General features: G+C 45.7%; 1 protein-coding gene across 1 annotated transcript in view; it reads right to left on the reverse strand.

The window, feature by feature from the left end:
• Positions 1-6,722: 6,722 nt before the first annotated feature.
• The window catches only part of Slc35f2 (solute carrier family 35 member F2), a 54,511-nt gene continuing 47,765 nt past the window's right edge, over positions 6,723-13,468 (reverse strand). The window contains exon 8 of the mRNA XM_075965885.1: positions 6,723-8,068. Within this exon, the coding sequence (XP_075822000.1) occupies positions 7,880-8,068 (189 nt within the window). The 3' untranslated portion in view covers positions 6,723-7,879. The remainder of the gene's footprint in view (positions 8,069-13,468) is intronic.

Raw genomic sequence — 13,468 nt, forward strand, 5'->3', positions numbered from 1 at the left:
TCTTCCACTAAGCTATGCCTCCAGCCCCAAGACTTCAGGATGTTTTGCTTGCTTATTTAGAGAAACATACTGTGTCCTGGTCTGGCCTTGAGCTCAGATCCTCTTGCCTCAGACTCCCAAGTGCTGGGATTATGTCTTAGTTAGGGTTTCTATCGCTGTGAAGAGACACTATGAGCACAGCAACTCTTATAAAGGAAAACATTTAACTGGGGCTGGCTTCCAGTTTCAGAGGTTTAGTCCATTGTCATCCTGGTTCCCACCATGGCTATAGCAGCATGCAAGCAGACAAGACTGGAGGAGGATCTGCGAGTCCTACATCTTTATCACCTCAGAGCCCACCTCCACACTTCCTCCTTCAAGGTCACACCTACTCCCACAAGGCCACACCTCCTGTAATACCACTCCCTAGAGACCAAATATTCAAACACGTGAGTCTACGGAGCCGTACCTATTCAAATCACCATAGATTATAAGTGTGCGGCATCAAGGACGGATAATGATTTTGTTTTGGTTTGGTTTGGTTTGGTTTTTATGTTATAAAACAAAACCGAAGGAAGGAAGGAAGGAAGGAAGGAAGGAAGGAAGGAAGGAAGGAAGGAAGGAAGGAAGGAAGGAAGGGAAAAAAAGAAAGCATCATAGTCTGATCATTTTTACTTTCTGCCCACATTGCTGGTTTTACTATTTCAACAATGGTAGAAAACACAGTGTTATAATTTTTCCATGTCAATACATCATGATAAATTAAAAAAAAAATACAGGTCCAGGACTAAGGAGAAGAGGGCCTAAACTTGATAGGGTTGTTTTACTTCTGTAAGTCTTATGACTGAAAGACACATTGAAACACCTCTTACGTCTCCCCATCTAAGCACATAGGAGAACTTACATCCTATGCCCTATTAAATTTGGACTGCACATTTGATTTGCTTTGGCCAGTGAAAGATAAAGTAAAGCTTGTCGGTCCCGGGTGGTAAGAAAGAACCAGGATGGGTTTTCATGGTCCCTTTTCTTATCCCTTTGCAACTGCATTGGTCCGTGTTCCAGAGGGACAACTTGAAGCAGGCTCACCATGGGATGACAGCACGGCCTAAAATTAAATCTGTAGTATTCAAAACAATAAGGTATTTAGTATTGTTTGTTATGGCGCCAGAACCTAATCCTGATGACTGATACAGCCTCACCTCCTCATGTGTTAGTGGGAATGCAATTTAATATTCTTAAGATGTTGTAAAGCTTAAATAAGACATGCTTGAAAAGACACAGTCCACCACTACCAGCACATCTGTCTTCTACAATAATGAAAATTGCAAGAGGGTTGGGGCGCTGGTCAGTAGAGTGCCAGGGTAAAATTCCCAGTACTCCATAAAATCAGGTATGGTGGCCCACAGCACTCATAGTGATAATCCTAGCCCCTGGGAAGTGGAGAGAGAAGAATCAAGGTGATTTTCAGGAATGCAGCAAGTCCATGGTCAGCCTGAGATGCACGACACCTTATTACATTTTTTAATTTGAAAAAAAACATTTCTCAGCTCATCCAACTTTTTTTATTTTTTTCCAAGATTTATGTATTTATTATGTATACAGTATTCTTGGTATTCTGTCTGCATATATGCCTGCAGGCCAGAAGAGGGCACCAGATCTCATTACAGATGGTTGTGAGCCACCATGCGGTTGCTGGGAATTGAACTCAGGACCTCTGGAAGAACAGGCAGTGCTCTTGACCACTGAGCCATCTCTCCAGCCCGACTTTTTTTTTTTTTTTTTGATTTTCGAGACAGGGTTTCTCTGTAGCTTTTGGTTCCTGTCCTGGAACTAGCTCTTGTAGACCAGGCTGGCCTCGAACTCACAGGGATCCACCTGCCTCTGCCTCCCGAGTGCTGGGATTAAAGGCGTGTGCCACCACTGCCTGGCTTTGACTTTTTTTTTTAAGATAAGATCTGTGATATCAACTCAACAGAATCTAGGATTGTCTGGGAGCCTCTGGGCATGTCTGTGGGGATTAGCTTAACTGCATTAATTGAGATGGGAAAGTCCACCCACTGTGGTGGGACCTTGGACTGTAGAGCTGGAAACAGGGCTGAGGGGCAGCAGGCATCCATCCCCCTCTGCTTCTTGACCAGATGTGACGGGACAGCTGTTTCACGCTCTGGCCACCTTGACTGCTCCGCCATGATGGGCTGTACCCAGGAGCCAGGAGTGAGAACAGGCCCTTTCTCCTGGAAGTCGCTTTCGTCAGAGTATTTTCACAGCAATAAAAAGAAGACAAGATTTTACTATCCATCCTGCCCAGGCTGTCCCCAAACTCACATTCCTTGTATCTCAGCCTGCCTAGCACATGCATGCACCACCATCCCCAGCTTCCCTTGGGTCTGTAATGAAAGAACAAACTTCCCACCCCTCAAGCAGCTGGGAAAATGGTTTTCCTCCAATTAGATCTACAGGTTCTCACATCCAAATACAGTCATTTTCACCAATGTATGTCAACACCAGGGGCCATAATTTCCCTTCTATTTGATTTATCATCTCTCAAAAGCATATGTTCATTCCAATCATAAGAAATAGACCTACTAATCCGGGCTTTGCTTTTTCCCAACAGTAGCAAGTGTTTCCTGAGTAGCTACCAGAATACTTTATTCTGCCCTATTAACTGAGGCTGAGCCTTCTTGGGAGAGATTAATGTGTGCTTAATCATCAGACATTGTCCTGAATAATGAATCACCCTTTGGTTTTCTAAGCCATAGCACCATTACTATGTAGCCAAATGAAAACTGGTCTCTCACCAGTAGAGGACCCGCCAGAACAGAGGAAAGACACCGAACCAATAGATACAGTGTTCATTGTTGTCTGTTTATTAGTTTGCTGTTAGGTTGAGTATTAAAAGAGTTTGTTCTAAGTGTCCTCACCACACTGGGTGTAGCCCAAGGCATGTCTCAGCCCATCCTGGCTGTCCTAACAGAAATATCCAGGAGCAGATGGTTTAAAAACAACAGAAGTTGATTGTTCACAGTTGCAGAGACTGGGCGTCTTTAGATTGGGTATCTAATGAGAGTCAGCTTCCTGGTGTTTAAATGGCCAGTTTCTCACTGTTTCCCAACAGGCATAAGGAGGAAGGTAACTCCCTGAAATCTCTTTTATAAAGGTACCAATCCCACTCAGGACTCTGCCATGGAGACCTACAGGCCTCCCAAGACTTGTAAACACCTCCAAACACCATCACATCGGGGATTGGCTTTCAAACATTCCATCTCTGCCTGCAAGGTCTTGTAATTAAGAGGCTAACAAATTCACCTGAATTGCTAATTAGGGGAATTGACAATGCAAGGCAGAAGGTAGACCTCCAGTTCGTTTTTTCACTCGCGTGTCCATTTTCCTCATCTATAATAAACGCATCTGTGGGGCTGGAGAGATGGCTCAGTGGTTAAGAGCACTGGCTGCTCTTCCAGAGGTCGTGAGTTCAATTCCCAGCTACCACATGGTGGCTCACAACCATCTATAATGAGATCTGGCGCCTTCTTCTGGCATGTGGGCATACATGGAAGCAGAATGTTGTATACATAATAAATAAATAAATCTTTAAAAAAAATAAATGTATCACGCTTTTGAAAGCACTGGGGAGCCATACTAAAATAGTGCTTCTATTTAATTGCTCCAGGTTCAACCCTCATTGCTGAAAACAGTTTAAATGTGTGTATATTACAATATACATGTATGCGGAGTAGCTATGGAAAAACACACCCAGCAAGCAAAATTAACACCCAAGATCAGAGAAGGTGGGACTCCACAAGGAAACTCGCCACACCAGCTCTTCACATCTAGAAGTCCTGTCCTGTATGAACTCTGACCTTTTCACCTGGCAAATCCTGAGCAGCGTCAGGTGACAAACTGATGAGCGCTTGAAACATCCACACGTGTGTTGACGGTCACTTGGAGGCAATAAACGGTCAAACAGCCTTTTATATTAGCTCCGTTCTCACTACCCTTTTCATCTAAATTTCCATCCCCGTAATTATCTGTGCTTTCAATTGATTGTTAGAAGACAGCACTGTTTAAAACAAGGAATAAATTGCCCGGTGAAGATTTTCACGTTGGGAGATAAAACCTTATGCTATTAAAGCACACAGGTCAAGACGCCGGAGGGCAGGTGATGGTCGGCCGCTCTGATGAGCTTCATCCTCTAAAGCACCGTTTATGTGTGCTGGCAGACTTGGGAATGCTCCCTCCATGTGACTTCTGGAGGGCTGTGTGCTCAGCATTACCTAATTTCCTCAAACCTCTTGGTTTTTAATCAGCTAAGTGGCTCTCTGCTGAATTTCTCTCATTTATTGATATATTGTGAGGGCTGATGCTATGCCCAGAAGCTAAGTAATTCGACGTGGATGAGATGGCACATCATCATAATCATGATGGAAAAGAGAGTCGTGCCCAGGCATACAGAAGGACTCGCGGAGACAAATGTTTACATTAAAAGCTTTCTTAAATGGCAGGCGCCAGGGTGCAGAGCAAATGTCACTCCCAAAACGAGCTTTTCCACAGAGGCCTTCCCAGCAGCTCTCGTATGGCTGGCTCAGCATCTCCTCAGGACAAGATCTTCTCCCTCAATGCTCACGGCCTGGGGCCTTGATGCTGACCACAGGTTACAAAACTGGATTCCATCTGCTCCTTAGCCATCAATGGTGAGTTCACTCACTTCATCAATGGTGAGTAAAATGTGTGTTCACAACTGTACACTGGGGGCATTCCCTGCTGAGGGCAGTCCTGACAATACACCACAGTCAAGGCGGTGTACATCTTTAATCCCAGCACATGGGGATGCAGAAGCTACTGGATCTCTGGGAGTAAAAAGTCAGTCGTGACTACACAGTGAGACCCTGTCTAAAACAAAAACAAAACCCACCAGGCTAGTGAGATGGCTCGGCGGATAAAGTATAAGCATGAGGACCCGTGTTCAAAAAAGCTCGGTGTGGTCACAATCGTCTGCAATCTCCAGTCTGGGAGGCAGAGAAAGGCAGATCCCGGGGCTTGAGTGGCCGGAGAATGCAGCTGAGATGGTGAGTTCCAGGTTCAGAGAGACCCCGTTTCCAAAGACAAGGTGGACAGCAATAGATGGCACACAAGGGGGCACACACAGGCAAACAGCTCTGCACACAGATGCATGCACACCTTCATATTCTCTCTTTCTCCACTCCCCTCTCTCCCTCCTCCTGCCTCCCTCCTCCCTCCCTCCCCAAATACTTTATTTTAAAAATCCTTTAACAAACAACACTGAAGCAATATAAAATGAGATTGCTGTTACAAGTAGTCCTGGGGCTACTACAATTGTTAAAGTGCCACTGGCTGGAACCCCCCGATTAAATAGATATTAATTGGATGTCAGACATCCTAGTTATCAGGGGAGAAATGGTACCTGCCCACCTAAATACAATGGCATCAGCAAAGTCCCTTCTCTATAGTGGCACCACAATCTAGCTGCGTATCTCATCCACACGGGGGAGCCAGCGAGCAACTCCATACTGTCCATTGGGTGTTGGGGTTGGAATGAGCCCATAGCTGGTGGTGATCTTTTGGAAAGCTCCAGATTCTAGAGTCTACATAGCTGGCATTGATGGGGATAAAAAGAAGAACAGCCATTGAAAACACATTTTAAAGAGACTGTGGAGAATGAGAGACTTTCATTCAGAACAATTAACACTTACTGTGATCATTCAAAAGTATAAAACCGAGGTCAGAAGATCTCCTGAGTAAACTGGGAGCATGGGGACCTTGGGAGAGGGTTGGAGGGGAGGGGAAAGTTAGGGAGGGGAGCAGAGAAAAATGTAGTGCTCAAATAAAATCAAGAAAAAAAAACTGAAGTCAGGCAGTGGTGGCAAATAAATAAATAAATAAGATAAAGAAGTCAGGCAGAGTTTGAGACCAGTCTTGTCCAGGATGGCCAGACTACACAGAGAAACCTTGTCTCAAAAAAAAAAAAACCTACAAACTATTGATGCTACAAAGAACTTGTGGCCACTCAGTCCCAGTGCAGCCCGCAAGCAAGTATGTCTGCCTTGCCTCACAGAGCATCTGGTTCTGAAAATTCTATCTGTACCAAGCTATTTAATATCTACAAGGGACAGTCAGTGTGATCCTGCGAGGATCTCAGGAGGCTGAGGCAGGAGGACTGGGAGTTCAAAGCTAGCCTGGACCACACAGTAAGACAGTCTCACAAGAACAAGACCTGAGAAGATAGCTCAATTGGTACAGCACTTGCTACATGGGTATGAGGAGCTGAGTTCGAATCCCCAGAACCCATGGAAAGTCAGGCATTGCGATGAGATGCTGTATTCCCGATGTTCCTATGGTGAAGTGGGAGGAAGGAGACTAAAGACCCTCCAACAGCTTGTGTGTCACAGGGAACAGCCAAGAGATGCCTCAGACAAGGGAGACGGCAAGAACTGACACCTGAGACTGACCTCTGACCTCCATCTGAGAGCTGTGGCACGTGCATGCTCACACCCACACATATGTGAGTGCATACATACACATATCATACTCACACACACAGATGCACACAAAGCTAAAAATAAGATACATACACACAGATCAAAGTTCTGAAATAGGATTGGGGAGGGAAATGGGAGGCGGTGGCGGGGAAGAGACAGAAATCTTAAATAAATAAATAGCAAATACAAAAAAAAAGTTCTGAAATAGGTTAATGGCAAACAAAAATACACAGTGTGAGTCTGTTTCCATGAGTTTAAAGTCTTTTAATAATATGAACACTTGCCCCAAATTTCTTTATTATACTTATACAAAAAGATTTACATAGTTTTCAGAAGGTGGCATTCCGGGGGCTGACATGATGCTGAGGAATTGTCAGAAACCTGGGCGCGTTGTGACCCTGTGGGAAGGAGGAGGGCACTCGTCTCCTGACAGTCGGGGTTCCAGGACTCCAGCACGTGCTCCTCCTGGAGGATGATTAGCATGGTATTTTTGTTGTGATGATTTTACATTTTTCAATCAGGGACAGTCACCAAGTTCTCATCTTGCCGTGTGAACTTGCAACACAGGTTAATTTTCTAAACTGCGGCTCAATGAGGTGAGGTCAATGGGGATATTTCTGGGCATCTGAGACATTTCTAACATATCTGGGCTTTAGACATGGGTGGATTTACTTGGTGAACTCTCAGAGCATGGTGTGGGGCTGAAATGAGGGATGCCAAGTGTAAAAGGCTTTGGGGGCAGTTTGCTCTGGAACTTGGAACACAGCAGCAACTGTGGCTGGCGAGAGGAGCAAGAGATGATGGAGGAGAGGGATTTGTTATAAAAGATAAAAACCAGTTGGTAGAGGACTCCTGGATTCTTGCACTCATTAGCAGCTCTCAAAGTAGACCATGTTATCTTGGGAGTTCTCAAATGCTGCCCCTCCCATCCTCCCTACCATGTGCCGTAAGGAACCAGGCATTGCGGGTGTCTAAATTCCTATGGACTGGGACAGCTCCCAAAGAACAAAAAAAACCTGACGCTTCCACCAGAGGAATCTTATTGCGCAACCGTCCCAGACTGTCTCAACGCCTAACTACCTGAACAGCCCTAGGCTAGGTCCCCCATCCTTCTTTCCCTTCCTACATGTGTCCCTGAGACCCCAGCAAGGGGCCTGCACATGTCTCTCTGACTCTGACAAGTACTGGTACTCACTACACAGAAACACTACCCTTGGGCTCTGCTCTATTTTGGTATTTCTAGTTTTGGAACCACTGGTCAATGCTCCTTTCTAAAATCTAACCCCGATGCAATCCGGGGCAGAGGGGGTTCACTCTGGGGCTGATGTCTCCTCAGATATATCCTTGCCAGTGGCAGGCTCTGCTCTCTCCTGGTGACACCCGGGAGTCTGTGGCTTTTCGGGCTACAAGACTGCCGAGTGGGTCTCTGAGAGACCGTTCTCCTCGAGCTTCAGTCCCAAGTTGTCGATCCCGATGCTAGTGACAGGAGGCACACTGCTTTCTGCTGGCTCTGCCGTGCGTGTTGGGGTGGAACAGTACAAGACGAAGCCCACCATGATGACTGTGAAGGACAGGATGTAGAGCCCTGAAAACTGGGAGAAGACAGCCGGTTACATTCCCTCACACAGCCCGGTACTGTGGCCTGTTGCCCACTGTTCTATGAGATCCACCTCCACGGTCTCTTTCTGAATGTTGTCAAAGGAGATGCCACCACCCCCACTCCTCCCCCGTATGCTGGTGGATACTGGGCTGGGACAACAGCACCTGGCTCGACAGTTAGCTGGATCCTTGGGTCTTTTCCGTTGGTTTGTGACAGGTCTCGTGTAGCCCAGGCAGATCTCAAACTCACAGGGTGGCCAGGGCTGACCATGAATGTCTGATCCTCCCATATGGTTTATACAGTGCTGGGAATTTGATCTAAAGCTTCATACAGGCTAGGTCAATACACTACCAAGTGAGCAACATCCCTAACCAGATCCCTGGGCTTTGGGAGGAGCCTCTTTCCCTTTCTCCATGGTGATCGATGGATTGGATCCCATCTGAAAAGCACCCTCAAAATGGGATAATTCTTGACCAGCATGCACACCACAAGAAAATCCAGCTTATGGTACTGTTAGCCAGTACAGGACCATGTCCTTAGGCTACACCAGTCCAGTGAACTCCATCTGAGCAAATTCAGACATCCAGAACTAAAGAGAATCAAGTCTTCCTTCCTTCCTTCCTTCCTTCCTTCCTTCCATCCTTCCTTCCTTCCTTCCTTCCTTCCTTCCTTTTTGGTTTTCCAAGTTAGGGTTTCTATGTAGTTTTGAAACCTGTCCTGGAACTAGCTCTTGTAGACCAAGCTGGCTTCGAACTCACAGAGATCCACCTGCCTCTGCCTCCCGAGTGCTGGGATTAAAGGTGTGTGCCACCACCACCCAGCAGGACATTATTTCTTAGGCAAGTCTGAAGTTCAGTGGAGTGACCAGGGCAAGGACAGCTCAGGGAATGGTTCCCCCGAGTAGCATCTGCTTCCTGTCTCCACAAAGACCAGAACAAAAGGAACCCATGCTGATGGGCACCACAGGATGGAGAGAATTTTGGGTCCCTAACCTGTTCTCTCTTTTCCCTTCATTTTTACATCTAGTATTTAGCATGCTGCCCAACACATCAGTGGTGTTTACTGTTTGTGGAGAGGGATGACTCAGAGACCATTAGAGGAAGTTAAAGTTATTTAATGTACCCTCAACTTTTTCTCCCTTTGAGACTGAATCTCATTATGTTACTCAAGTTGGTCTGAACTTCTTGGACTCAGGGAATCCTCCTGCCTCAGTCTCCCAAGTAGCTGAGACTGCACGCTTAGGCCATGGTGCTATTGCACCCAGCTTAGTAAACTTTTAAAATCCGAGTTATGAAAATTATTCCTGCTTTCTAGGAAGTGTGCATGTAACCAGTGGGAAAACCTATAGAGCTTGCTCAGAGTATGTCCTGCTTGCTTTAGCGATTTTTCCAGTGTCCTGAGAGGCTGTCACTTCTTTGAAACAGACTGAGTGAAGGAGGTTGGTCTCCTGAAGTCTTTCCCCACTTTTAATTTGATCCTTTCCATCGGGATCTGCATGAGAAGTTTCTAGAGACAATTCTATTCAACAGGCACTCCATCAGGACCAAGACTAGAGATGCCAAGTGTGTAAGAGCTGAAACAGGTTAAGTTTTAAGGAGAATTTAAGCCTCTTTTAAATATTTGCTTGGAGAAAAATATGAGTCAAAGTTATTTTCGGGATTATAATTTTTTTAAACCAGTGTCTTACTGTAGGGCCCTGGTCTCCCTTATTCCTGTGGTGCATTCATGAGGACAGTTTATAATCAACTTACTAAGCTTCCTGTGTGTATCTGTGCTATGCCTGCCCCGCCTGGTGGTTAGCTGCAGGGCATTCATTCCATTGATAATATGGTAATTTCCCACCTGCCTGGGTGGAGATCCTTGTGCTGCAGTCAGGTAGATAAAAACTCCCCCAACGCTGAATAAAGTGGCATTCGGCTGATCTCCTTCCGAATGACCCTGGTCTCTCTGTGTCTTCTTTTCAATCTCCAGGCCCTTGCCCGACTCGCGTTCGGTACAGTGGCGCGCGAACTGTACCGAGGGTGTAACACCAAATCGGGTGTTACAATTGGAGGCACCGCTGGGATGATCATCGGCAACTAGACCCATCTGCGAGATCGGGAAGTAGGGATCCCTGAGAGGTCGCCCTCGGGAAGGCTGGCCAGCAGGTAAGAAATTGTGCGGCGAGGGTGTATTGGTTATGGGTGCAAGTTATTCTGTTCCTGTGTTAAAGGGCCGGTTAACAGGCCAGTTGTTAGGTCTTTTGGAAAATAAAGGCACCGGTATTAAAGTTGAGACAGCACAAGAGATCATTAAGACAGTTTTAGAGTTTAGTCCCTGGTTCCTACATGCAGGGGGTTTTAATATTACTGATTGGGAGCAGGTAAAGGCTGATCTTCAAAATGCACTGAAAGAGCGAGGGCCACAAGAATTCCCCGTGGCGATATTTTCACTATGGCGCTTGGTCAGAGATGCTCTTCTCAGTGATGATGTTAAAGTGAAAGAGCAATTAGAGAATTTAAACAAAACCCTTGAGGAGATTCAGGAAGTAGAGTCTGTGAGTTCTATTAAGAGTTTTGAGGAACAGGAAGTTACAGGAACAGGAAGTATTAGAAAGGATATAGAAGAAGAAGAAGAAATTTTAGAAAAGGAGATCGCACTGATAAAAAAGAAGTTAGAAAAAGAGGAAAGGAAGGAAGCAAACGGAGATGTCTCCATGAGACCTCCTCCGCATAATCCTTGCACTACTGCTTCTGCCCCTATGGACTTAGAGGCAGAAATCCGAGAGATCCGGGACAGGTTAAATTATCTAAGTGGAGAGAAGCAGATTTATCCTGTTGTGGAAAAGATTGATCAACAGGGACAGAGGACCAGGCAACATAACCCTCTGGCTTTTAAGGATATTAAGCAGTTAAAAGAAGCAGTTGTAGACTATGGAGCTCATGCTCCTTTCACTGTAGCTTTATTGGAATCCTTTGCAGACCTCAACCTTATACCAAATGACTGGATGCAGCTTTGCAGGGCTTGTCTTTCAGGGGGAGATTATTTGTTATGGAGAGGTGAAATGCAGGAAAATTGCAAAAAGACTGCAGGCAAAAACGCTGAAGCAGGTTTCCCCCAGAATAACCTTGACATGTTAACTGGTGAAGGACAATATGCTAGCTTAGAAGCACAGATTGCTTATGATCCTGCAATTTATGCTCAGATAGCTGCAGCGGCCGTTAAAGCTTGGAAAACTTTACCTAACAAAGGATCACGAGAACAGCTTTCAAAGATCCTTCAAGGATCTTCAGAACCTTATTCTGAATTCATTGACCGCCTTCTACAGGTGGGAAGCCGCATTTTTGGGGATGTGGATTCAGCTATGCCAGTCGTTAAACATTTGGCTTTCGAAAATGCTAACAAGTTCTGTCAGCAAGTCTTACGCCCCCATAGAGATGGAGATTTGAATGACTTTATCCGATTATGCAGAGACATTGATGGCACCCACGTGATGGGCCAGGTCATTGTTTCTGCCCTCAAGGAAGGCCAGGGTGGAGCTAGGCCTAGGAATTGTTTTCAATGCGGAAGGTCAGGACATCTCAAAAGGAACTGCCCTGCCGGTAAAGGAGCAATTAATCAGCCTAGAAGGAATCCAGGTGTTTGCCCAAAATGCCAAAAAGGAGTTCACTGGGCCAACACCTGTCACTCTAAGACGGACAGTCAAGGAAATCTTATCCCCAGGTCAAAAAACGGGGGGAGGGGCCTGCCCCGGGCCCCCAATACACAAGTGTACGGGGCCATGAGCGGAGCAGCGGCTCCCATCAGATTCATTCCTCAGAGAAATGCCTCACTGTCAGCGACCTTGTACGAGGCACCTCAGGAAGTGCAGGACTAGATCTCTGTACCTCCGCCCGAGTAGTGTTGACCCCACAAATGGGTGTGCAAGCCTTGGGGACTGGAGTATTTGGACCTATCCCAGAGGGTTCAGTAGGTATAGTTTTGGGTAGAAGTAGTTCTGCGCTCAAAGGAATCAAAATTTTACCAGGAATTATAGACTGTGATTTTACTGGAGAAATTAAAATTATGATTGAAGCTGGTATGGGAGTCCTTGTCATCCCTCAAGGAGCGAGAATAGCTCAATTAGTGCTTTTGCCCATGTTTCGCTCTACTAATCCTTTCTTTAAACAAGAACGAGGGGACAAGGGATTTGGCTCCACAGGATCCCCTGGAGCTTATTGGGTTTCTAGTTTAGAAAATCGCCCCACTCTTACTTTAATAGTCAATGGGAAAAGGTTCCAAGGCCTTCCTGATACAGGGGCTGATTCTTCAGTGATTGCTAAAAGGCACTGGCCTGCATCCTGGCCTCTACAGCCAGCCTCTACTACCTTGCAGGGAGTAGGAACGGCCAGTTCTCCAGAGTGCAGTACTCAATATTTAGATTGGGAGGACGAAGAAGGCCATAAGGGCATTTTTAAACCATTCGTCCTGGAACACCTTCCTCTTAATTTGTGGGGAAGAGATGTTTTGCAAGCTATGGGAGCAGTTCTGACCACTGAACCTGTGCAGCGTATGCTATTGAAGCAGGGCTTTGTCCCTGGTCAGGGTTTGGGCAAAAATCTGCAGGGGGATGTGCAGATTTTAGCAGACAAGAAAATAATACAACAGTCACCTGGACAGCGTGCAGGGTTAGGAAATTTTTCCTAGGGGCCATTGCAGAGCAGCCAGAAAGCATTCCTATAAAATGGAAAACTGAAAAACCTGTTTGGATAGCGCAATGGCCCCTGAGTAAAGAAAAATTACAGGCTGCTCGTACTCTAGTCCAGGAACAGCTAGAAGCAGGACACATAGTGCCATCCACTTCTCCCTGGAATACCCCTATCTTTGTTATTAAGAAAAAGTCTGGTAAATGGAGGTTATTGCAAGATCTTAGAGCAGTAAATGATTGCATGGAAATTATGGGGGCAACTCAACCTGGGTTGCCTCAGCCTGTGGGTATTCCTGCAGGATATTATCTTTTAGTTATTGACCTGAAGGATTGTTTTTTCACCATTCCCTTGCATCCAAAAGACTCTGATAAATTTGCTTTCAGTGTACCTTCTATAAATTTCAAAGAACCTTACAAGCGCTACCAATGGGTAACATTGCCCCAGGGTATGGCCAATAGTTCTGTAATTTGCCAAATGTTTGTGGCACGGGTTATTGCCCCTATTAGGTATAAATATTCTCAACTGTATATAAGTCATTATTTGGATGACATCCTATTAGCTGGACAGGACCCAAAAGTAGTCCTTGAGGCTTTTGCTGACTTGCGAGAATGCCTAGCACGTGCTGGGTTAGTTATTGCTTCTGAAAAAGTACAACAACAGTTTCCATATCAATACTTGGGGCATCAGCTGTTGCAGACAGGAGTAAAACCGCAGAAGGTTACTCT

Source organism: Microtus pennsylvanicus, chromosome 3 (assembly GCF_037038515.1).
Source record: "Microtus pennsylvanicus isolate mMicPen1 chromosome 3, mMicPen1.hap1, whole genome shotgun sequence".
NCBI lineage: Eukaryota > Metazoa > Chordata > Mammalia > Rodentia > Cricetidae > Microtus > Microtus pennsylvanicus.